The sequence below is a fragment of the Chionomys nivalis genome, chromosome 7 (assembly GCF_950005125.1).
Source record: "Chionomys nivalis chromosome 7, mChiNiv1.1, whole genome shotgun sequence".
Lineage (NCBI taxonomy): Eukaryota > Metazoa > Chordata > Mammalia > Rodentia > Cricetidae > Chionomys > Chionomys nivalis.
This window is the reverse complement of record NC_080092.1, coordinates 77919483-77944440: the sequence shown is the minus strand read 5'-3', so window position 1 is coordinate 77944440 and position 24958 is coordinate 77919483. Positions and strand designations below refer to the sequence as shown.

The 24958-nt window shown below is 51.7% G+C and overlaps 1 protein-coding gene across 1 annotated transcript in view; it reads left to right on the top strand.

Annotated features, from left to right (window-relative positions):
* The window catches only part of Plxdc1 (plexin domain containing 1), a 56846-nt gene that overhangs the window by 23504 nt on the left and 8384 nt on the right, over nucleotides 1-24958 (top strand). The window contains exons 3-11 of the mRNA XM_057776488.1: nucleotides 1303-1446; nucleotides 1708-1777; nucleotides 2421-2543; nucleotides 2990-3108; nucleotides 4627-4726; nucleotides 14671-14766; nucleotides 16864-16945; nucleotides 21390-21450; nucleotides 23406-23538. Coding sequence (XP_057632471.1) covers nucleotides 1303-1446; nucleotides 1708-1777; nucleotides 2421-2543; nucleotides 2990-3108; nucleotides 4627-4726; nucleotides 14671-14766; nucleotides 16864-16945; nucleotides 21390-21450; nucleotides 23406-23538 — 928 coding nt within the window. The remainder of the gene's footprint in view (nucleotides 1-1302; nucleotides 1447-1707; nucleotides 1778-2420; nucleotides 2544-2989; nucleotides 3109-4626; nucleotides 4727-14670; nucleotides 14767-16863; nucleotides 16946-21389; nucleotides 21451-23405; nucleotides 23539-24958) is intronic.

Below are 24958 nucleotides of genomic sequence, written 5' to 3'. Positions count from 1 at the left end.
TGTGTTAAAAACAACAAAAATGTCAGACTTAATAGCATCTAAACTTGATTTCATTTTTTTCACAGAGACCAGATTCCTTGGAGCCGGAGTGATAGGCGGCTGTGAGCCCTGCCATGTGGGTGCTGGGAAATGAACTCTGTTATTTTGTTTGAAACAGGGATGCAGAGAGACAAGCTGCAGGCTTGCTATAGCAGGTGGTCCCCGCAGAACCTCCCATGTTCCTTCTCTCCAAGCCCACCCCAACCCTAAGTCTCCAAAATGTGTTCAGAGGGTGTCGCTTGTCAGCATGAGTCTGCTGCCCTGTAGGCGCTCAGTGGCCAGGTTCCCAGCTCCTGCTCCCACTGAGCTCAGGCCAAGGGCTGGCTGGGCAGCTGGCAGCTCGACAGGAAGAACATGGTTTGCTCTGCTGTGTCTGCAGCCTGATTAATGATCCGTGATGCAGGGCATCACTGTATCGAGGTGGCCTTGGGAGCCTCTGACCTCGCTGCTGTTGCCGCTCAGCCTCCTGTGAGGTGTTCTTGGGCCAGCTCCAGAAGTGCTGAGACGCAGCCCAGCTCACTAGCTTCCCATTCTTTCTGCCAGTCACTTCCCTGGCCTGCTATCAGCCCTGGCCCCAGATGCTCCTCTGAGGGAGACTGTGGAACGAACCCAGCCCGCTGTGGTATCTCCATCAGCCACATAGGGAGATACTAAATTACCCCTTGAGGAACTCCTGGCTTCTTCTTTCCCTCCATCTGGTGACCGCAGCGAGAGCATTGCCGCTCTCGGCTCTGCTCATGCCTGCGTCTGAGTGTTCCTTTGTCTGTGTCCTGTCTCCTCCATCATACCAGCAACTCCCCGAGACCAGCGGCCTCCCCCTCATACATCTAAGACCTCTTTGTAGTTGTTTTTCACTTTCTTCCTAGGGCAGGTCAGAGATTATGTGTCCCTTGTGGTCTGGGCACGCTTCTTTTAGGCAAAGGCTTTATCTGTGGTTCCCCATCATGTCTCCAATGCTGAACTTGGCTTTGGTCACGCTCTGAAACATTCAGGGTTACAGGAGAGAGGCCTCTGGCTTGTCTGGGCAGGACAGAGCTGAACCCAAATGGAGCAAGTGTGGATTTGGCTAAGGCCAGATCTGTTGAGGAATGACTGAGGACCGTGCTTTCCAGAAGTGTTCTGGGAGCTCCTGGGCCTAAAGCGGTGGCTCCAGTGCTCTGGGCCAGAGGATCCGGGGAACTCTGGGTAGGGAGGGGCAGAGGGTGGGGACCAGTTCACCTGGCTTGTTACACCGCCTCTGGGCTCTGTCTCTGTCCCCCGCAGGAGGACAATCACAACTACTATGTGTCCCGTGTCTATGGCCCCGGTGAGCGTCGCAGTCGGGATCTGTGGGTGGACATGGCCGTGGCCAACCGCAGCCACGTGAAGGTCCACAGGATCCTCTCAAGTTCTCACCGGCAAGCTTCGGTGAGTGCCTAGGCCTACCAGGACAGCCTGGGCTGGCAGACTGGGGCTAGGCCAGCAGTGGCTGCCCAGAAGTGGACATGGTTATGGCCTGAGGTCTGTAGGTACAGTCAGAGAACACTCAGTGGGGGCACCCGCTGTAGTCTAGGGGGTCTGACCCTGGATATGCTGGTGTCCACATTGTTCAGACAAGTCTGGAGCATGGAGGGTGACCAGCGTTCGGCTGGCAGCTCCACCCATGGGGATTCTCTCCTGTCCCTGCAGAGAGTGGTCTTGTCCTTTGATTTCCCTTTCTACGGACATCCTCTGCGGCAGATCACCATAGCAACTGGAGGTAAGGAAAAACCAGTGAGGCTGGGGGAGGACTTGGAGGTCTCATCCTGACTTAGAGAGGCTGTTGAGGGACTCACGGGAGACAGGAGGATAGGTGGGCTAGGGAGGCAGTCAGGGAGTGTCCCGCTCAAATCAGGTGGCCTGTGTGTGCCTGTGTGCTTGCTTGCGTGTATGTGTGCCTGCGTGTATGTGTGCCTGTGTGTATGTGTGCCTGTGTGTATGTGTGCCTGCATGTATGTGTGCATGCATGCATCCATACCGCTGGACCAACACAGTCAGTACACATAGCTCTGTGGTCTCTACTTCTGAGTCTGAGCCCGAGGAAGCAAGGACCAGGGTCCCTGTTGATATGAGGAGTTTCTTTGATTCCTGTCACGTTCATTCTGTTTCCCACTTCCCCGAAACTGGGGAGGATGGGAGTCAGTTCCCCTTCCTTCTCTGACCCAGAGAGAAGGGACAAGCATTCTCTAGTCTGAGCCATTTTTCTATCTCACCAAGTCCAGAGCCCGCTGGGTGGGGAAGGGGATGAGGTCGCAAGGTTCACTTCAAGCTCCCACCAGTGGGAGACAAAGACAAAAACAAAAAACCCTAGAGGCTGCCCCTCGAGCCATTTCTGGTGGTTCCCTTAATCCTCTCTCCCTTAGGCTTCATCTTCACGGGTGACGTGCTCCACCGAATGCTCACAGCCACCCAGTACGTGGCACCCCTGATGGCCAACTTCAACCCTGGCTACTCTGACAACTCCACAGTCGCCTACTTTGACAATGGTGAGGTCTGATCTTAGGGTATGTTTCACCTAATCCTGGGGTGTCCTGGCCTAGCCCCTTCTGGGGAGCCCTAGGCAGACAGTCACCTTTCCATTTTGCCCTATGCTGTCCTCTCGCCTGTAAGGGTGGAAGGGGACAGAAGCACTGTTGCCCAGCATGGTTGAACGCTTTCCTAGAACCTCCCCTCCTTCTCTCATCAGCCCCCACCCACCGAGGAGACAGACATTTCCACTTTTCCTTTTGTCTCCGGAGGTCAAGATAGTCAAGAAAGAAGGGATACACACACAATAAGAGATGAGCAAGTTAGGGACCTCTGTAGCTTGGAAGCCAGGCTGGTGCGGTGGTTGCCCAGTTCTAGCTTCTCAAACTCACAAATGGCCCCCATCTCTGACTACCATGTCTGCTGGGTCACCTTGCACTAGCCAGATCTCTGTTCTTCTCCCCAGGGACGGTCTTTGTGGTTCAATGGGACCATGTTTACCTCCAGGGCCGGGAGGACAGGGGCAGCTTCACATTCCAGGCAGCCCTTCACCAGGATGGCCGCATTGTCTTCGGCTACAAAGAGGTGAGCCTCTCCCTTATCCAGCAAATCTTTATAGCTGATATGCAATGTAGTAGGCACAGGGCTTGGTGCCAAGACGACCGCTCCAGGCTTGTCTGTGGACCTGGGGCTAGGCAGCTACAAATCTCATCGAGAGAGATGATTACAGACTGGAAATGCCATATTGATTAGTGCCCCTACATAAAGGCTAAAAGCTCGCTGCGGGGATCTTCACATTGTCAGAGACCAGGAGAAGCCTCCCCGAGGAAAAGAGTTGAGAACCCCAGGATGAACAGGAGTGAAGGAAAAAAAGGAAAATGCGGTCCCAGGGTTCTGTTGCTGTGAAGAGACATCGTGGCCACAGCAACTCTTGTAAAGGAAACCATTTCACTGGGATGGCTCACTTATAGTCCTGTATTGTCATGGTGGGAAGCATGACGGCATGCAGGCAAACATAGCGCAGGAGAGGTAGCTGAGAGTTCTTATACCTTGACTCACAGACAACAGGAAGTGGTCTGTCTCACTGGGCATGGCTTGAGCATATATGAGACCTCAAAGCCCTCCTCCACAGTGACACACTTCCTCCAACAAGACCACACCTCCTAATAGTGCCACTCCCTTTGGGGACCACTTTCTTTCAGCTTCACAAGGGCACCTAGGAGAGAGAATGACCCGCACAGAGATCCTGTGGCAGGGCAGAGCAGGGTTTACACAAAGCACTAGAAGAAGTGGAGAGGAGGGGGACAGGACGGGACAGGGGAACAACCAGATGCACCTTTGGGAAAGGACACTCTGGCTCCAGAGTGGAGAACAGACTCTTGGAGAACAAGGGAATGCTGGGAGATGGCATAGGAAAGTGGCACTCTTAGGGAAGGGAGGGGGGAGCCCCAGACAGATATAAGAGCCCTGGGCTAACCTCACAGTGTCTGGAGGTGAATGAGAAGAGGGTGGAAGAGAGTGAGAAGTTTCTGTGCCCCACAAGCCTCTCTGCCCACGCGGTGAATCCAGATTAGGACAACTCAAACTGAACTAGGAAAGGCCCAGGTTTAATAGATACAACACTCCGGGATGATTTTCCAACCCCGCAGAGGAGACAAGAAAGAGAGACTGGAAAACCACCTGTCTGTTTTCTGGGGTGCAGTTTAAATACCTTGTGGGAGTGGTCTTGAGCATCTCCGGAAGAGGAGTCATCATTTGGCAGATTTTCTGAGATTGGCAGGGTTTGGTGAGACATGGGAGTGGGGGCTAGGGGTGGGACTTCCACCAGAATATTCCAGACTCTTTGGGTATATAGATGCCAGGAGCTGGGGTGAAGCTTCCACCAGAACAGAGAGGAAAGAAGGAGAGAGACTGAGGGCTACTTCCGGCCTGTGTGGAGCTGGAGGGTCCGTGTGGGAGGCAGCGTGAGAGTCCCAGAATCTGGTTCCAGGTGTTCTCGTCCTCAAGCACTGAGCGGACAGCTGGGTGTGGAGCTCTGAGTGGGGACTTGGAGGCCACGGATGGTTCCAGGGGGGTGGCAGGTGCCTCTTCTCCCTGCTGCAGATCCCAATGGCTGTCCTGGAGATCAGCTCTGCCCAGCACCCTGTAAAGGCAGGCCTGTCAGACGCCTTCATGATTCTCAATTCATCCCCAGATGTACCAGGTGAGTTCCCATACCATTACCTCTATGTTAGCTATTTTCCTCTTTCCTGTGGCAAAATACCCAGCGAAGACAGTGTAAGGAATGTGGGTTTATTCTGGCTGACATACACAGTCCATGCGGTGAGGGCAGTGAGGAGGCAGTGGAAGTGTGAGGTACTGGGCACGTGGAATCCATAGTCAGAAAGTAGAGAGAGCAGAAGGCTGGTGGTGTTCAGTCCTGGTCCCTAGCCCATGTCTGACACTATCCCATATCCCAGGCCATTCTCCCTTCCGCAGCTGAACCTCTCTGGAAAAGATGTGTCTCCCAGGTGATCCTAAATCTAATTAAGTTGATGATGGAGACAAATCCCCAAGTCCTTATCATCTATGGACGATTGGTCCTAGGACTCCTGAGAGCTCCCAGTGTCCATGCTGCTCAAAAGCACCCACTTCTCCCACGCCCCGCCCCTTTATCATGTTATAATATCTTAGGATCTTTTTCATGGAGAACTGTTTCCTGTCTTGGCTGAAGGTGTAAGGAGCTCTCTTTGACCTTCCTAAAGGTGAAGTTTGTGGCTCCCCTTGCTTCACGCCGTGTGGCTCTAAGTGGGTCCCATTGTCATTTAAGTCCCAATTCTAATCTTAAATACTAGATTCAGGGCTGGCGGCCAATGAGTTCAAGTCTCTGTGGTGTGTCTGTTCTTAGAACAGTTGTAGGTGGACCTGGCACGTGGCTCAGTGGTAGAGCCCTTGCAGAACACGTGGACCTGGCACGTGGTTCAGTGGTAGAGCCCTTGCAGAACACATGGACCTGGCACGTGGCTCAGTGGTAGAGCCCTTGCAGAACACGTGGACCTGGCACGTGGCTCAGTGGTAGAGCCCTTGCAGAACACGTGGACCTGGCACGTGGCTCAGTGGTAGAGCCCTTGCAGAACATGTGGACCTGGCACGTGGTTCAGTGGTAGAGCCCTTGCAGAACACGTGGACCTGGCACGTGGCTCAGTGGTAGAGCCCTTGCAGAACTGTGCAAGGCCCCGGGTTCCGTCCACTGTCAAGGCAATAATAGTGAGAGGCACATCGGTGCATTCTTTCTGCGGAGGCAGTGTCCTGCCTGTCTTCATTGAGGTTTGGTTTGGTATTTTGAGACAGGGTTTCTCTGTGTAACAGCTCTGGCTGTCCTGAAACTCGAACTGTAGACCAGGCTGGCTTCAACCTCATAGAGATCCGCCTGCCACTGCCTCTCAAGTGTTAGGATTACGGGTGTTCGCTGCCACCACCTGGCTCTTCACTGAATTTTACAATGGGCCACATAACATGGGCAAGGCCTTGGGCTAACTCTCTTGGACCACAAAAAAAATAATGTCACAACCCCTGCTTTCAGGAGATGACTCTTCAGATGCTAAAATGTCAGGATCCTTTATGTCTGCTCTGCTCGGCAAGCAGGGAATTCACTTGGATTAAGCTGAGTAGCAGTGAACCCTGGATGACTGTGGCTGAACCACTTCAGAGAGCACTGTGCTCTGCAGAGTTCTGTTTCCCTGGACATCCCACTGTTCAAACCCAGAATGGGAGCCTCTGCTGTGCTGCACCCAGGGTCAGCTCTTCTGCCTGAGACGACAGAATGGAACTCTGGTTTCTCTGATAGTGGAGCTCTCCTGCCATCTGGGTGCAGTGACAGTGTCTGCAGTGTCACCACCCTGGTGACAGGCAGGAGGTCAAGGAGTTCAAAGACAGGCTGGGTTGCAGGAGATGCTGACTCAGGAAACAAAACTAACATACAAACAAAAAGCCAAGTAGTGTAGGGCGAAGACGCAGTAGGTAAGTACTTACTAAGAACCTGAGTTGAGATGCCCAACATCCATGTAAGTCCCCCACCCCTCCCCCACGGAGGCGCATGCCTGTAGTTGTAGCACTTAGGGGGCAGACACCTTTGAACTTGATGGACAGCTAGTCTTGCCCTGAGCTCCAGGTTCAGTGAGAAACTATGTCTCAAAAAATGAGGTGGAGAGCAATAAAGGAAGATGCTGGCATCGGCCTCTGGCCTACTCATACATACACACAAACCCGTGCACCGCCCCACCCCACCCCCACACTCATACATACACACAAACCCGTGCACCTCCCCACCCCACCCCCACACTCATACATACACACAAACCCATGCACCTCCCCACCCCACCCCCACACTCATACATACACACAAACCCGTGCACCTCCCCACCCCACCCCCACACTCATACATACACACAAACCCGTGCACCGCCCCACCCCACCCCCACACTCATACATACAAACCTGTGCACCTCCCCACCCCACCCCCACACTCATACATACACACAAACCCGTGCACCTCCCCACCCCACCCCCACAGAATGGAATATAATAAAGCAAAACAAACAGCAGCAGCAACAATTGAGCCAGCCGCTGAACCCTTCTGTCTGGGGGATCGCCATGTAGCCCTGCTGAGTAGGCTGGGGGAGGTCTTAGGAGGGGCCAGGGGAGCTTTGCTGGATTTCTTTTTTTTTTTTTTTTTTTTTTTTTTTTTGCTGGATTTCTTACCATTACCCCCTATGTAAACTGTCGCTTTCACTGTAATCAGAGTCCGCAGAGCTGTGTGATGCAGAGAAAAGCCGCATATGTCAGCAGCAGCTGCTTGCAGAAGGGCTCAAATCCTCCATGGTGGCCTCAATGTTCTTCATCTGGCTGGAGATAGTGCCAAAACATGATTCCCTTCACTTGGTTTTCATTGTTGTTGTTTTTCATTTGTTTTTGTTTTTGGAGACAAGGTTTCTCTGTCTGTCCTGAAACTCACTCTGTGGACCAGGCTGACCTTGAACCTCGTCACTTGTCTTAAGACAAGTGCCCGGGTGGTGGTGGCACACACCCTCAATCCCAGCACCTCGCAGGCCGATTTCTGGTTTCAAGACTAGCCTGATCTACAGGGTGAGTTCTTGCAGGACAGTCAGGGCTACACAGAGAAACCCTATCTTGGAAAAAGAATATTTCATGTAACTGTCAAAGCTGACAGATTGTGAATCAGTGTGAAGTCACTGACGACCAGATTATCCAGGGCTCCAGACTGTAATATGAACTCTGGATGGCACCTGACTGGCCTCAGACGGCCCTAGAACACTGGTCCTCCTTTCCCAGAAAAGCCGACTTGAGGCCAGATGTGTGTCGGGAGCACGTGCCATATCTCAGTGCCAGGCAGCTATGAAGAAGGTGGAGGCCCCAGAGCTGGCTGTAGAAGGGAGAGGAACCAGCCAAAGAGGATGTGGGAGGAGGGTTAGCCACCAAATCTGGCCCGTTTTGACTTCTTACTCTCTGATAAAGGATCCTTTATAGACAGAGCTGTTAAGTATTTTTTCCTTGGGTGACAAGCCTCTCCACCAACGCAAATAATCCCAATGAGACCAAATCAGACCAAATTAAAAGATACCCATGTTTAATGGCTGCTAGGACCCCTGGGTGCCCTCCCGGGGAAACATGGAGAGGGGAACAGAGAATCGAAAGACCACAGAAAACCAGGAGACCACACGTTCATTCTCTAGGGGGCAGTTTAAATAGCCTGTGGGAGTGGTCTTGACCTTCCCTGGGGAGGGGTCACCATTTGGCAGGCTTTCTTGGAGGTGGAGTTTGGACTGAAATCAGCTCCCAGGGAAAGGAGCTTTGAAATGGAACTTTCCACCCAACATTTCATGATGGAAGCCAGGGGGCTGGGGTGAAACCCCCCAACTAAACAATCCAGACTCTTTGTAGAAAGGGGTGCCAGGTGATGCTTCTGACCAAACAAGAGCCTCTCTTGATGCTGTGCTCCTGTAGTCCCAGCACTCAGGAGGTGGATGACCAGTTTAGGGTTATCCTCAGCTGTATTGTGAGTCCCAGGCCTGTCTGGAATTTAAAGAATTTTATAGTGTTCTTCCTTGGAAAGCTTTCCCCCTTTAGGGCCTTTAGTCCTCTCTTCCACTTTTATCCCGTGTTCCCAGTACTTGGCCCTTGGAGTCTTGTGTTTTCATTTTCTGCCCTTTCTTTGCAGTGATGAAGACCTGTTCTGCTTTCTGCCCTGTGCTGAAAGTTTCTCAGGGTTTTCTGCCTGGGTTCTAATTTTGATTATTGACTAAATAACCAAATGAGCAAAGGATGGATGGATGGATGGATGGATGGATGGATGGATGGATGGATGGATGGATGGAGAGACCCACCATTGCACGTTTCCAAACAATGCTTACAACATCTGGGGTGACAGTGAAGGCTGGACCCTTCATTGTCTACTAGTGGTGGCCCTCTTCCTCATCCTTCTCCCTTTTTCCTTTTCTCTCTCCCTCTCTTCTCTCCTTCCCTTCAGCTTCCTTTTTCTCCTTCTGAGGCAGGAATGAATGTAGACCAGGCCCAACTTGAATTTTATATAGTGGAAGGTGACCCTGAGCTCTGGGCCCTCCCACCTCCACCTCCCCAGTCCTAGAACTATGGGTGTGCACTACTGCTCTTGACTGTAACCAGAACAACCCTGGCCTGCTGGTGGCAGGTGTGGGAACACACAGGGACAGGTGACCCTCTGCTCTGAGCCATTGCCAGGTCTGGATGGGGCAGCAGGCTTTCTGTGGACCTCAGAGTTTCTGCGTCTTGGAAAGCTGAAGCAGACAAAACAGAATATCTCAAACTGCCGGAAGTGTGGCTTGAGGACCTGCCCCCGTCCTGCTTCCAGAAAGCTGGCCAGGCAGATGGATGTCATTGTCACTGGCTGAACCCCACATGTTGGTGTAATAACCCAAAGGTAAATGACTCCAGTATGGAAATTCAGGATCCTGTTTATAAAAATGAAAATGTACCAGACGGGTACAAGGTGACAGTTGAACTGGACAGTCTTTTCCATTCACGGCAGATTTCTAGGCACCCCACACACCCCTCAACACTACCATTCCCCTGCCCTACTGCACCAGTGTGGCTGTGCTTTCTCCCCTAGGACATCCAGCATCCCCTAGGTGCATCTGGGTCCAGGGCTCAACCCTACTCCGCCCCATCATCTAGTGGGCGCCGTGCAGCATTCTGTCTTCCCCGGTCACGGATTGTACGTCTCTGTCCTTGGACCTGGCTTCCTTGACAAGTACCAGTCTCCATCTCTGCCCGGGTCCCATGTCACCTTCCTTCTGACCCTGTCTGAGCTCTGGCCTCCATCTTTGTAGGTAGGGAGTTCCTCAAATTCAGCTCTGTGCCTTCTTTGGGCTGTCTGACTTTCTGAGGCCGTCTGATGATTCCCCTTCTGAGGTTTTCCATCCTGATGTGGTGAGCGGACAGGAAGGGGCTTCTTAGGGGCTGTGGCTGATGTTAGAACAGGCAGAGCCATCTGTAATCTGTTCATTCACAGTCATTTCCTAACCCATGTTAAGTAGGTGGCCTCTGACAGGGAACTGGGAAAGACACGTGCCAGGCTGGTGCTGTGCTCAGGGATCTTGATATCTAGGGGCAGGGTTGGGTAAGACAGGAATCTAGATATTGGCGGACCAGTGTGACAGGCGAGATGACATCAGTGATTCGGCCTGAGGGGGGATTCAGTCAGCTGAACCCTGAGGGTGGAGCTGGAAGAGGGAAGGAAGGTTGACATTAGATTTGAGGCCTCATGGCTCAAAGGGGTGGCTGAACGAGGAGAGATGGCTCCTGGGAAGAGTGGACAGGGACGGAGCTGTCAAAAGCTCACTAGAATTTTCCATCCTCTATTTAGATATTCCCAGGCCCTTCAGGCCACCTTCTGGGCCTCAGTGTCCATCCAGACACATGAATGACAGGAAACTGCCTTCTTCTCCCCGATACCCATATCATCTCTTTCCCCATGACTAGGGGTCTTTTGTCAAAAAGATCTGTATGGGGAAAGTTGAGCATGGTGTCACAGGCCTATAATCTCACCACTCAGGATCCTGAGTTCAAGGGCAGCCTGGTATAATGTGAGGCTCTGTCCCAAAAACCATAAGTCTGTGTTGGTGTGGGGATGTGGCCCAGTGGCAGAGTCTTGCCTAGTATGAATAGATCCTAGGTTCAGCCCACTGCACTAAAAAAAATATTAAATCTGTGTGCATGTATTTATTATATGTAAACATATTTGTCTATAAAGGTGGCTATTTGTGTTTTGTTTTGTTTGGTTTGGTTTGGTTTGGTTTTGAGACAGGATTTCTCTGTGTAACAGCCCTAGCTATCCTGGAACTAGCTCTGTAGACCAGGCTGACCTCGAACTCAGAGATCCGCCTGCCTCTGCCTACTGAGTGCTGGGTTTAAGGCATGCACCACCACTGCCCAACTGAAGGTGGCTATTTATATGTCTGTGTGTGTGTGTGTGTGTGTGTGTGTGTGTGTGATAAGTGGATGTGCTGTGGGTTGATAGGAGTGAGAGGTTTATTCCCACATGCAAGACCTCATTCCCAGAGTTTGGTTTTGTTGTTTTTGTTTGTTTTTTTTGTTTTGTTTTGTTTTTTGATTTTTCGAGAGAAGGTTTCTCCATAGTTTTTGGTTCCTGTCCTGGAACTAGCTCTTGTAGACCAGGCTGGCCTTGAACTCACAGAGATCCGCCTGCCTCTGCCTCCTGAGTGCTGGGATTAAAGGCATACGCCACCACCGCCCAGCTTTTGTTTTTGTTTTTAGAGACAAGGTCTCTCTGCATTGCCCTAGCTGCCCTGGAACTCACTATGTAGAGAAGGCTGGCCTCAAACTCACAGAGATCTGCCTGCCTCTGCTTCCCAAAGCCATGCACCACTATGCCTGGCTGCATTTTCTTGATTGTTGATTGATGTGGGTGGGGCCACCCCTTGGCAGGTGGTCCTGGGTTCTCTAAGAAAGCAGGTTGAGTAAGCCAGGGGGAGCAAGCCAGTAAGCAGCACCCCTCCATGGCTTCTGCATCAGCTCCTGTGTCCAGGCTCCTGCCTTAAGTTCCTTCCCTGCCTTCCCTCAGTGACAGGAGGGTGACACAAAGCTGTGAGATGAAGCAGCCCCCATCCTCCCCCGTCCTCCCCCGTCCTCCCCCGTCCTCCCCCGTCCTCCCCCGTCCTCCCCTGTCCTCCCCAGGTTGCTTTTGGTCATGATGTTTCATCACAGCAGTGGAGACTCTCAGACACTAGAAAACAAACACGCAATCATCCAAGTTTTAGATGCTGGTATAATTGTTTACTTTCAAAGACAGTTACGCAAATGTTCCCTTCTGTCTCTTTTGGGAACACCGGTAAGGTTGGTGAAAGTGGGTACCAGAGCATTTACACCTCAGGGATCAGCCAGAACTCACATACTCTTCCCCTGCTGAACACTCCCCTGCACACATACCTCGCACACCTCTGGGACCTTCTGGAGCTTCCTTAGTCCTGGGACCTGGGGCTGTTTGTGTGTTTTTGAGACAAGGTCTTGCTCTGTGGCCCTTGCTGGTACTCACTGTGCAGTCTAGGTTCCTCCCACTCATAGCAATCTTCCTGGTGTAGCTCCCTGGTGCTGCAATTGCAGGCGTGTACCAGGATGCCTAGCTGAATCCTGTGGTTTTTTTTTTTTTCTTTTTTTTTCCGAGACAGGGTTTCTCTGTAGCTTTTTGGTTCCTGTCCTGGAACTAGCTCTGTAGACCAGGCTGGCCTCGAACTCACAGAGATCCGCCTGCCTCTGCCTCCCAAGTGCTGGGATTAAAGGCGTGTGCCACCACCGCCTGGCTGAATCCTGTGTTTTAAGTCTGCCCCTCGGATTAAAAAAAAAAAAAAACCTACCTGTCTTTGAGCAGATGATAGACATAGATGATAGCATGTAGAGGACACATACATGATACAGCTAGATACTACGCACAGCATCTCCTTGTTCTCACGTCTTCCTCTAAAATGCAGTGAGCAGTGGCACCTGCCCATCAAGTCCAGAAGGGCGCCACGGCGAATGAGACGGTCCAGATTCGGGAGCTCTGACATGAGCTGGCTAGACTGGCCCCCAGGGTGGCTATCACATTGCTGGGCGCTCAGGATTTTCAGCAGGTGCCCATATCTACATACCAGATGAGTAACTGAAGGCATTCACAGTGGTGCTGGGCTCTTGCGCAATTTTCCCCTTCCACTGCAGAAGGTGTTTTCTATTTGAGGCTGTGGGTAGGCTTGGCTGGAAAAGTGGTTATAAAAAATTTATCTGTCCGTGGATTAACGTGTCTGCACCTCAGTTTCCCCACTTGTGAAATGAATGATGGGACAGTATGTCTTGGTTCCCTTGCAGCTCAGACTGAGGCATCTGATGTTACCTCTGTCAGAGCCTACAGGGCAGTAATCCCTTGGAGGTCTGGACCCTTCCTCCTGCCCACTGTTTGCCTGAGGATGAACCTGGGATGGAGGGAAGGGAGGAAGAAGCAGGAGTCTGGATCTTATTATAAACAATCTGCCAAAAAAAAAAAAAAAAAAAAATCTGCCTCCAAAGCAGGAGTCCCCAAGGAAGGAAAGTGCCCCAGGCCTGGGGTGGTCATCTTCCCTGCTGGGAAAGGAAGGTCAAGGTCCCCCAGCAGCCCCAGAGAGCCAGTAGGATGTATGAGCTTAGGGTAAGTGGGGTGGGAAGGGAGATCTGGGATCAGCATTCTCTGAATTGCCCTGAGAGAGTGTTTGCCTGAACCCCAAGACCCCCTGCCACTGACCATGGACAGCAGTGTTTCCTGTTGCCTTGCTTTCTGGTGGGGCCAACAGGGTGCCAGGCGGCAGTGGGGATGGCAGAGGCTTGGAGGGCAAAGGCAGGAAGGACGTTCAGATTGCTAGTCAAGGGTCAGGGCAGCGACTTCCAAAGTGGGAGGACACTGCCAAAGTTGTCAGAGGTTCTCTGACATGAAATATGCCATGGGGGAACGGGGAGTGGGGGCGGAGGGCGGGTGACCAGAGGGGAGGGAGCGGAGAAGGGAACAAGTGGGGCACCCTTCCTCTCCATGTTCGTTTATAAACATTGGTTAGAGCGAGGTTTGAAGGGCCTGAGGAGGCTGAACGGGCCTCAGAATCTCAGCTGAAAACAAAACAGATGAGTCAGGACTGAGAGGAAAGAGAAGCTCACAAGTTTGTCTTCTGTAAACCTCAAGACAAGCCAGGGCTAGTGGGGGTGCACACCTTTAATCCCAGCTCTCTGGATGCGGAGGCAGAGGGATCTTTGTGAGTTCAAGATCGGTCTGGTCAACAGATTGAGTTTCAGTCCACCAGCCAAAGCTACCTAGTGAGACTCTGTCTCAAGAAAAACCACAAAACAACTAAAACAAACAAAACCCCAATGCCTCAAAGCCTCCCCATTGGTAGAGTTTAACTTGTCTCATTTCTCAGTGTGGCTCACTGAGCCTAAGTCCCTCATCCAAGGTCACCTGGGTAAGGTGGCCAATCTCACTTCCTTTCCCTACACAGCCCACCTCCTGGCAAAGGCTTTTCTTTCTCCATGGTCCTGAACCTTGCCTAAACCTCTACCAGGAGGGGAGAGCAGGGGTGTGGTCAGACGGGGCAGCCTGTCTGTCTGTGAACCTTTGTTGAGCATTCCCTGGGGTCAAGTTCACAGTTAGGACGTCACTTGTCCAGTTAGAAGTTAGTAAGGCAATGTGGGGGAGGCACTGGGCCTGAGTGGAGCAGAGCTCTGCCCTGAGGAAACAGTCCTTCAGCTGGGTCTGCAGGAGTCAGCCAGGTCTGCAGGAGTGCATTGGACACCAAGAGAGCATAGACCAACCTGTGGGCTTTTAAGCAGCGGCTGTGAACGTCACCCAAGCATGAGGAGGATGTCCTAGGTCCTGACTCCCTCCAGGTTCAGCCTGCCTTTCACAGAAGGCTCTCCTCCCATGGTCAGCCCCTCACACTCAGTCTCTCTACACTTCCGCACCATTATCCCAGGCTGCCAGGTTCACTTCCTCCTCGCTGGCTGCATACTAACCTCGGTTGGGGTGCTGGGCACAGGCTTGGGGGACCTCTGACTATGACATGCTCCTGATATGAATGACAAACTCTACTCCTTTTCTAGAGTCTCGGAGACGGACCATTTTCGAATACCACCGTGTTGAACTGGACTCCAGCAGGATAACCAACGCGTCGGCCGTGGAGTTCACCCCATTGCCAAGTGAGGAGGGGCAGTCTGCTGTTCTGGAACACGCTTTAGACTAAAAAATGCCGGCTTCTGATCTCAGACCCTATCTCTGATCCCTGGGGACACAGTCACCTAACTTCTCTGGACCTAATTTTACCGTCCTGCAAAGCTGTAATCAGGGCTGGAGCACACAGGCCAAGTTGAGTACAGAAACGGCAACCTTGACATAAACCAGCTCACCCAGGCCTGGGGTGAGGTTTATGTCTAATCAATGCTATTGCTAGGGATACATACCTGAAGGCCCAGAGAGCTGAGCCTGCTTGGACAGGGATCCAGAAATAGATCTAGTCTTTGGTTACTCACCTTTTCTCCCTAGAGGAGATGTCCCTGGAGGCTACCTCACTGGGAAGCCTTGGTTGAGATGGAGCTTGCTATGTAGCCAAGGCTGGTTTCTCCTTTGTGGTGATCCTCCTGCCTCTGCCTCCCAAGAATTGGGACTACAGGCGTGTGCTACTGCCCCGGGTCCAGAATCCTATTTTTCTAGAGGATTTTGTTCCTTCTCTCGTCTCACGAGTCTTCCTGCTGATAACTGAGGCTGTAGCTGTTCACCAGCCTTCTGTGACATTTCGTGTGTCTCCTACAACCTCCCCTGCCCCCCCCCCCCCAAGCACTTTTCTCTTCCCTGGAAGTTCTGGGAACAGATAGCAGAGAAAGAAAAGGAAAGTTTTGTCATGAGTCCCGGGCCCCATCTCAGCCTGAGCTCAGGCAGGTGTCTTCTCCCAGGGCGATCAGAGGATGAGGACACAGCCCAGGTCACAGTCACCCTCCAGTGAGGCTAGAAGCCCAAAGGCCTGGGAACAGGGGTTTCCCAAAGACCACTGTAAGAGTAGACCTTGGGATCGTGGTGATGTAGACCTGTAATTCTCTTTGAGATGCTAAGGCAGGAGGGCATTGAGGTCAGGGCTATCTTGGGCTGTATAGGGAGACTCTGTCCTTGGGGGGAATCAAACCTCAAGTCCTAGAAATCAGGAGCAAGAATTTCCAGGCTCAGCTGCCCCAGCAGTACTGAGCCAGCCTGGGAATGCGTCTCTTGAGACTGGAGGGAGGCTGGGAGCTGGGCAGGGGTATCTGCAGTAGGCCCTCCAGACTGAACATTCTGACTCCAGGCTCAGCCAGGCCCTGGTTCAAACCCAGACCTGCCATTCTTAACTGCAAGACGCCAAGTCTTAGTTCCCCTGTGAAATGGGGTAAGGAAAACTCCCGCCCACGGTTTCCATATATTCCTGACTCCCAGGACATATGAGTGTCCTGTATTGGCTATTGTTCTTGCTGATGTGACAAAATACCAGATAAAAGCAGCTTAAGAAAGGAAGGGTAGGAGCTGGAGAGATGGCTCAGTGGTTAACAACACTGACTCCTCTTCCAGAGGACCCAGGTTCAGTTCCCAGCACCCACATCCCACATGGTGGCTCATAACTGTCTGCAACCCCAGTTACAGAAAACATACATGCAGGCAAAATACCAATGCACATAAAAATAAAAAAAAATAGATTATTTAGAAAGAAAGGGAGGGTAGGGTATAGTCCTTCATAGTGGAGACTGATGTGGTAAGAACATCTCACATAGGGTCAGCAGTCGGGGTTCCTGGGTCCCCGACCCACTGGGCTTCAACTCACCAACTGTTCTACCCATATTCAGGGTGGATCTTTGTCCTTGGTTGTGCCTCTCTGCGTGGGGTCCTCACAGATACCCTCAGAAGTGTTTCTTCTAGGGAATTCACAATCCAGTCAAGTAGATAATGAAGACCAGCCATCCCAGGGACCAATAACCAGGAGGGCTGGAGAGAAGAAAGAAAGGGAAAGAGGAATGGCTCTCCAATAATCCAAGCACATCCAGGAAGCAGAGACAGGAGGATTTCTGTGAGTTTAAGGGCAGGCTGGCCTGCATAGCAAACTCCAGGACAGCCAGGGCTGCATAGGGAGACACTGTCTCAAAACATAACAACAAAAGCAAGAGAGGCAATAATGACCTTCCATGGTCACCCAAGTCAGAGGCGCTGCAGTTCAGGAAGGACAGAATTCAGGAGAAGCAGTGATGTCACACTGACAACAGCAGTTTCCTCTCTTTCAGCCTGCCTCCAGCATCGGAGCTGTGACACCTGCATGTCCTCAAACCTGACCTTCAACTGCAGCTGGTGCCATGTCTTACAGAGGTTTGTGTCCGGGTTACACACAGAGGTGAGGGTGGGGTTGTGAGGGGTGGCCAGGGCCCACTGACAGCCTCAGGCCACACTGCCCACTGTCTGCTGGCATTAGGGTCTCTGTCCAGTGCTGCTCTGGGTCTTTAGGACAAGAATGTCACAGGTAAGTTTCTCTCAAGGCTTGCACCTGCTCCAGGTGGCTGTGTGGCTGTGTGGCTGTGTGACTGGGGTGGCCAGGCTTCAGGAAGATCATCTGGAGACTCCAGAGATCTCCCAGGAAAGCCAGCTCATTCTGGGCCAGGGCTTCAGAGCTGTGGTCACTCCAGAATCACTGGCCCCTTGTGTCAAGATTTCCAGGGAGACCCCAGGTCTGAATTTTTGCTGTGGTTATTGTTTGTTTTTGAGACAAGGCTTCTCTTTGTAGCCCTGGCTGTCTTGAAATTCACTCTGTAGATCAAGCTGGCCTCAAACTCACAGAGGTTCACTTGTCTCTGCCTCCCGAGTGCTGGGATTAAAGGTGTGTACCATCACCGCCAGGCCCAGGCCTGCATCCTAGCCTCATTTATAAGCATGTGACAGGCCATGACACAAAGATTGTCACTGCTGGGTGAGCTCCATGCCCCCCACTCCCCTCCCTGCCCCCCGCCACTGTCCTCTTGGGCTGCCACAGGTTTCCTGAAAACCAGGAGCATGGATGCTGCAGGTATCGGAAGCTCAGGACATTCTGGATGAGATGCAGTTCTTAAACCCAACGCATCTTCCAGTCCTTGTTATGGAATCATCCCCTCACCTATTAGGCTTGTAATCCAACCTCAGTTCTTCTAGCCAAGATAAATAGTGGCAGGAGATGGGGAAAAGGACTCCTTTGGGGACGCTGACTCTCCTAAGAGTGGGAAACCCCACAAATTCCAAGAGCCTTTAAGGCCATCTTGAAAATTGAAAAATTATAGTCTCTAAGTCTCTAAGCAGCGGTTGCGCAATGGTCAGCATTTCCTTTGCTCCTCTTCGGCATCCCAGGGTAGAAATAGAAGCTCTTGATCCTATAGACTGCCAGCCTGTCACAGGGGACACCAAGCCACCCATCAGAGAGCAGCTGGGATGGGATGCCCAGGGACCTCGGGCCCCCGAGGTGTGTCCTTCCCTTTCCCTTAATTCTTTTTCCTATGAAATGGTCCAGAGTGTGTGGCTCAGGGAGGCGTGGGTTGGGCGCACACTGCCACCGCAGCTCATGTGGTGTTAGATAGCACTTTACCAAATGCATCCAGGGCCCTTAGCAGCAGGAGCGGCACGGAGCCCCAGTGGAGTGGGTGGCATAGACCCCCTAACTGTCTTCTGGGAGCAAAGCTTTACTTCCTGTGAGCTGTGAGAACGACCTAGAAGACTTGGTAAAAAGAGCAACCGGGCTGGATGTGGTGGTGTAGGCTTTTCATCCCAGCACTTAGAAAGCAGAGGCAGGGTCAGGCGGTGGTGGCGCACGCCTTTAATCCTAGCATTGGGAGGCAGAGGCAGGCAGATCTCTGAATTTGAGGCCAGCCTGGTCTATGGAGCTAGTTTCAGGATAGCTAGGGATGTTATACAGTGAAACCCTGTCTCAGAAAAAAAAAAAAAAAAAAAAAAGGAAGGAAAGAGAAAAAAGAAAGGAAAAGGAAAAAAAGAAGAAAGCAGAGGCAGGCAGATATCTATGATATTTAAAGCCATCCTGATCTACATAGTGAGTTCCAGGATATCCAAGGCTACATATTAAGGCCCTGTTTCAAAACAAAACCAAAACAAAACTTAAAAAGCCAGCCCAGGGCTGGAGAGATGACTCAGCTGTTAAGAGCACTGGCTGCTCTTCCAGAGGGACCCAGGGTTCAAGTCTCAGCATCCAATAGCTTACAACTGTCTGCACTTCCAATTCCATGGATCTGATGCCCTCTTCCAACTTCTCCAGGCTCTGCACACATGTGGTACACAGACAGACACACAGGCAAAACACCCATATACGTAAAATAAAAATAAAATACTTATTTTAAAAAAAGAAGCTATCTGGGCATGGTGGCACTTGCTTATAATCCCAGAACTTGAGAGGATGGGGCAGGACCAGCAGGAGTTCAAGGTCACCTTCAGTTGTGTAGTGATCCCCAGGGAACAAGATCCCAGGAGCCTGATTTTTTAGTTCATCTCATGCATTTTCAAAGCCGAGCAGCATTTTCTGAGCCTTGGGGTGATACTTGAGATGACCTCACATGATCCGTGGGATCTGGGGGCTGCTGCCAGGCATGACTCAGTATCCAGCTCGTGCTGAGCCCTAGGAAAATGGGTCAGACAAAGCAAACCCTCCCTTCACCACCCCCAGTGAGCAGCCACACCCAAACCTAGCGACAAGATGGTGGAATAGGAGCTGGAGCCCCCGAATGTGAAGATGCTGGCCAGGTTGGGAAATGTAGGGGCTTCGGTGGTGGGCTCTACCTCTGTGACAGAACAGGGATGCCTCAGCAGAGGGTACAAGGGAGCTGAAACCACCCATCCCAGCCAGACACCCACGGCGCTGGACTCCCTCCAGCAAAAACTTCCAGCAGCCAGCTCTCTGGAGCCTCAGCTCCAAATGAGAGCTGATCCCAGTTCCCTGAAAAGCCAGAGGGCGGGGCCAGTGACCTGAGGACACCACTGGCTTTCTTCCCCCTCTCCACTTACTCTGCCCTCTCTAGCCTCGCAAGGCCTCCCTGCCCCCATGCTCTGTAAAGAACAGCTTCATGGACCATGGCAGGTAGTTTCCTTTTGTCCTCCTCTGATCCCCACCTGTCCCCTTGACTCACAGTGGAGTCTGTGGTGGCCTTAGCCCTGGAGTTGCCCAGGAGATGATGGTCATAATTCTCACCTTACCATGTAAATGTGAGGGTCCCTTGAGATGAGCCTGGTGCAGTGGCAGACCACACCAGATATTCAAGACACACTCAGTAAATGGCCCGTTCTCACATTCTTCTCCGAGGCAGCGTTGCCTAGCCTGAGACTTAACGTGTGCCATTAAACCTAAACGGAAGACTCAGGGTTGGGGTAGTTTTTGATTTTTGTTGTTTTTGTTTTGTTTTGTTTTGTTTTGTTTGTGAATATGGGTGTTTTCCCTGAACATACATCTGTGTACCATGTTCATTCCTGGAGCCCTTGGAGGCCAGAAGAGGGCATGGGATCCCCTGGAACTGGAGGCACAGACTGGGGATGGAACCTGGGTCCTCTTGTATGGAACTTGCTATGTAGACCAGGCTGGCCTTGAGCTGCTTCTTTGGCATACACTACCACAACCAGCATGAAGATTCAGTCTTTTGTATTTTGGTTTTGGTTTTGTTTTGTTTTCTGAGACTAGGTTTCTCTGTGTAGCCCTGACTGTCCTGCAACTCACTCTATAGACCAGACTGGCCTTGAACTCAGAGGTCTTCCTGCCTCTGCCTCCAGAGAGCTGGGGTTAAAGGTGTGTACCACTGCCACCACTGGGCTCAACTTAGTCTTAAAAGAATCTTCAGCATCATCAAAGAAGCCTGAGTTCCAGCCTGCAGACTGCTCTTTGTCCTCCATCCCCTAAAGAGTGAGAGGATGGTGGCTGGGCCAGCTTAGCCTCTGGAGGCCTCACTGGATGGCCCTCTGGAAACATCGCCTTGATCTCCCTGGGGTGTGGGCACATGGCGGCTGCTGGACTGGATTAACTCGCTGAGAATTCTTTCTCCGCGCTCGTGGTTTAGGATGTTATTCTTCCATGGCGATATGCTTGGGTCGTGTTAGGCTTAGTGGCTTCTTCTGGCACCAATAACGAAGAATGGAAATTCAAGTAGGGTGCTGCGAAGAATGAGCTCGGGTTCTTGCGTGTGCCCCACCCTCTCCCTAGGAAAATCCTTGGTGTCTCCTGTCCTCTCCAGAGACCCATGTCAGTCTCTGACACCGTTCTTATTGCTGTCTTGTGATCACACAGAGGGAGTTGGCTATATTACATGATCTGATGCCACCCTCCCTCCAGCCTCTGCCGCCTCAGTGGTGATGGAGAGACCCGATGAACAAGGTTTTCTCCAACGGAAAGCACAGGCATGGACATCCCAGATTCTCAGTACAGAATGGAAAGGACCCTGAGAGCGTCTAGGGTCCTGCACACACAGACACTGCTGGGCAGAGAAAGCCTTGATCTGGGGAGCTGGGGCAGAAGGAAGAAGTAGAGGACATGAAAATCTCATAATGAAAAATATCATAATCTCATAATGAAAATCTCATAAAAATCTCACAATGAAAAGAAGTAGAAGACATGCAAATCTCATAATCATCTCCTGCCCAGGGCACCTGTGCAGTGGCCTTCTGGAGCCTAGCCAGCCAGCCTGGAGCTGAACCCCTCCCCTTACTACCCTTGCAGGACTGTTAATAAATAGAGGGGTAAACGAGAGGGGAGGGATTCCCTTCCGAACCCCTCACATCTCCGTATTTGCTTCCCCTATAGATGTTCCAGCGGCTTTGACCGCTACCGCCAGGAGTGGTTGGCCTACGGCTGTGCCCAGGAGGTGAGACGCATGTGTGATCCGCTCTAGTCCCCACTGGGAGAAGGGACGCTGCCAGAGGACTCTGCCCCTGATAACGCTTCTCAAGCTGGCTTTGGTTTGTGACGGCCTCATCCTCCCCTTCACCCCAGATAGGCTTTCTGTTCTGCTCTGAGCCACTTTGGAGGATTTTCCAGGGCTCCTTGAGTCCTCGAGTCTAGTCGAGCTAGTGATGTGGCCGTGAGCAGGCAGCTCTTACTGCAGAGGAAGGGGTGTTGGGTCTCGCCTTGGCCACAACCGACTCTTCTGGGGCCACTACCCCTTCTGATTTTGAGGGAGGCAGTCATTCTGGGAGTGAGGGGGTTGTTCTAGGAGCCTCCTACTTGGATTCCCATCCAGGTTCCAGGTCCTTCTAGACCAGTGGTTCTCAACCTTCCTCATGCTGCGACCCTTTAATACAGTTCCTCGTGCTGTGGTGACCCCAGTCATCAAATTATTTCGTTGCTCTTCATAGCTGTAATTTTACTACTGTTAATGAACTGTAAATATTTTTGGAGATAGAGGTTTGCTAAGGGGACGCGACCCACGGGTTGAGACCCACTGCTCTAGACTCTAGAAAAACCTCACATGGGCATGAACAGGTGATGTCATATGGGCACCACCCCTCTCCCGCGCCCTCTCAGATAGGCCTCCCTTTGTGATCTGGGCTAGCCTCGAACTCACGCGGCTTCCTGCTCTAAGCCAGGCACACTTCATTACTCTGTGCTTGCTCTTATTTAACATGACCCAAAAACCTGGGGACCAAGGCCCTCACTGACGAGAGGGGAAACTGAGGCACAGAAAAGTTTAAAGAGTTGGCCTGACCTTCACCACTATAGGTACCAGGCTCAAAGTTTAAACATGAGACCTCAGGCTTCTGTGCCATGTTCTCATCTTTCTCTGATTTAGGAAAAAAAATAATTGGGGCTGCAAAATAGGTTAGTGAGGAAAGGTGTCTGCTGCCAAGGCTCAGAACCTGAGTTCAATTCCTGGAACCCACATGATAGATGGCAAGAGCAGACTCCTGCGGTTTGTTCTCTGACTTCCATGTGCTTGCTGTGGCGGTCACACACTCTAAATAGATAACATACCCTAAATTGATAAATGGGGATGGAGAAGCCAGCCACATCTGACATTGGCTATTAGTGACTATTAAAATATTATCATTTGTTTATTTATTTTGTTTTTTTTTTTTTTTGAGACAAAGTCTATGTAGTCCTGGTTGTGCTGGAACTCACCGTTTAGACCAAGATGCCCCCAAACTCACAGAGATCCCCTTGCCTCTGCCTCTGAGTGTTGGCACCCAGCCAGGGACTGTTAAGATTTTATCTATTTATTTAAGATTGACCTCTTAGCCGGGCGGTGGTGGCGCACACCTTTAATCCCAGCACTCAGGAGGCAGAGGCAGGTGAATCTCTGTGAGTTCGAGGTCAGCCTGGTCTACAAGAGCTAGTTCCAGGACAGGAACCAAAAGCTACGGAGAAACCCTTTCTCAAAAATAAAAAAAAAATAAAAAATAAAAAATAAAAAGATTGACCTCTTGCCAAGTGGTGGTGGTACACACCTTTAATACCAGCACTTGGGGGGCAAAGGAAGGTGTCTCCGTGAGTTTGAGGCCAGCCTGGTCTACAGAGTGAGTTCCAGAACAGCCAGGACTGTGACACAGAGAAAAAGATTGGCATCTCATCCCTCCTCAGAGAATGGTTTGAGGCGCTGGCAGATAAATTACCCTGTAAGATAAGTCACATTAAAGTGGAAGATTCCATCTTAGTTATTCTCTGATGACCAGACTGGCCTTGAACTCCTGGACTCAGCCCCCCACCCCCACTCCCGCTCCCAGCCCACCCCCCCGCTGCACCGCCCAAGTAGCTGAGTTAAGTGTCAGGTTTGGATGCATTCAGGACTGGCTGTGTCCGGAAGCAGCACTGGGTCTCTTGCAGGCAGAGGACAGGACGTGCGAGGACTTTGAGGATGAAGGCCACTACTCAGCCTCCCCCGACAGCTCCTTCGGCCCCTTCGATGGTGACCGCACCACCTCTTCCTCCCTCTTCATCGACAGCCTCACCACAGAAGGTAAGACACAAGTCCTGGGGCACAGAGACACCCCGGAAGAGCCTGCCCGTTCCTGACAGGGACCGTGTCACAGGACAGGGTCTGCCCTGGTCTTTCGCTGATGGCGCACTGAGGCTCAGACAGCATAGCTGTCTTGCTGGTGAGAAGTGGGAGTCAATTGAGGAGAAGCTCTGACTGCTGGGAAGACCGACCGTGGACCATGAGATAGAGATCCCCTCAGAGAGGGGAAATGGGTATTAGAGCACCCCATCTTAATAGGAACCTTGCAGAGCCCGTGAGGCTACTTAAACTATAGAACAATATCTCTGTCCATGCAGTCAGTGGTGAGGGATGATTGTCTGACTTTATTTTTCTATAACCTTCATTTCTTTTCCCTTCTTCTGGTATTGAGATCAAGCCCAGGGCCTTGCACGCTCCCAAGCAAACACTCCGTCACTATTCTACACACCCAGCCCTCCTCTTTTACTTATTTTACTGAGACAGGGTGTATTAGTTACTTTTCTATTGCTGTGATCAAACACTGGGACCAAGGCAACTTATACAAGAAAGAGTTTAATTGGGATTATGGTTCCAGTCACTGGACAATCCTGTCCGTCCATCAGGTGGCCACCTGCATCTTGGCCTTGTGCCTAAGAACAACTGTGGTATCTGTGCTTATCAGTTTAATAGCTGCTGCATCCTCCTTCCACTGACTGGAGAGCCACCTCAGACTTCACAGAGCCTGGCAAGATGGCTTCCTGGGACAGCGTGGCCACCGTCAGTGGCTCTGTAGGTCAGACTGGGGCACTCGTGTCCACCAGGATGGGTGTGGGCTGGGCTGTAGCGAAAGGTCTCGAAGAGATGCCGAGATGATGGCTGGGGGTACGGAGTTTATTAGAAGAGCTATTGATGCCGTGGACAGACAGACAACAGCATGGTGGGAGCTCTGAAGAGAGGAGTCAGGGCCCACATGGCCGAACCTGAAGTCTCCTGACGCCTTCCCTGAGGATGGGAGTGGTCCCACTGCACAAGCCTGCAGTCAGGGAAGGGGCAGGGCAGGGTGTGTGGCCAGCAATGCCTCCTTCGATGTGAACTCTCTTCTCCAGGTGAGAAACACTGGCACGCGAAGTCTGTTAGCCAGAGGCTCCCAGTGTCTCAGCAGAGCACTTGTGTCTGTGGGAGAGGGAGGGCTACCGTAGGCATTGTGGGGTGAGCAACACTGGAGTCTTCTACCATCCATTCTTGGGGCCAGAGAGATGGCCCAGTGGTGAAGAGCATTAGCTGCTCTCCAGAGACCTAGGTTCAATTCCCAGCACCCACACACGGCTCACAACCATCTGAAACTCCAGTTTCCCAAGGCATCATCAAGTGTCCTCTTCTGACCTCCATGGTAACCAGACATGCAGTGGTACACAGACACATGCAGGCAAAACACCCATAC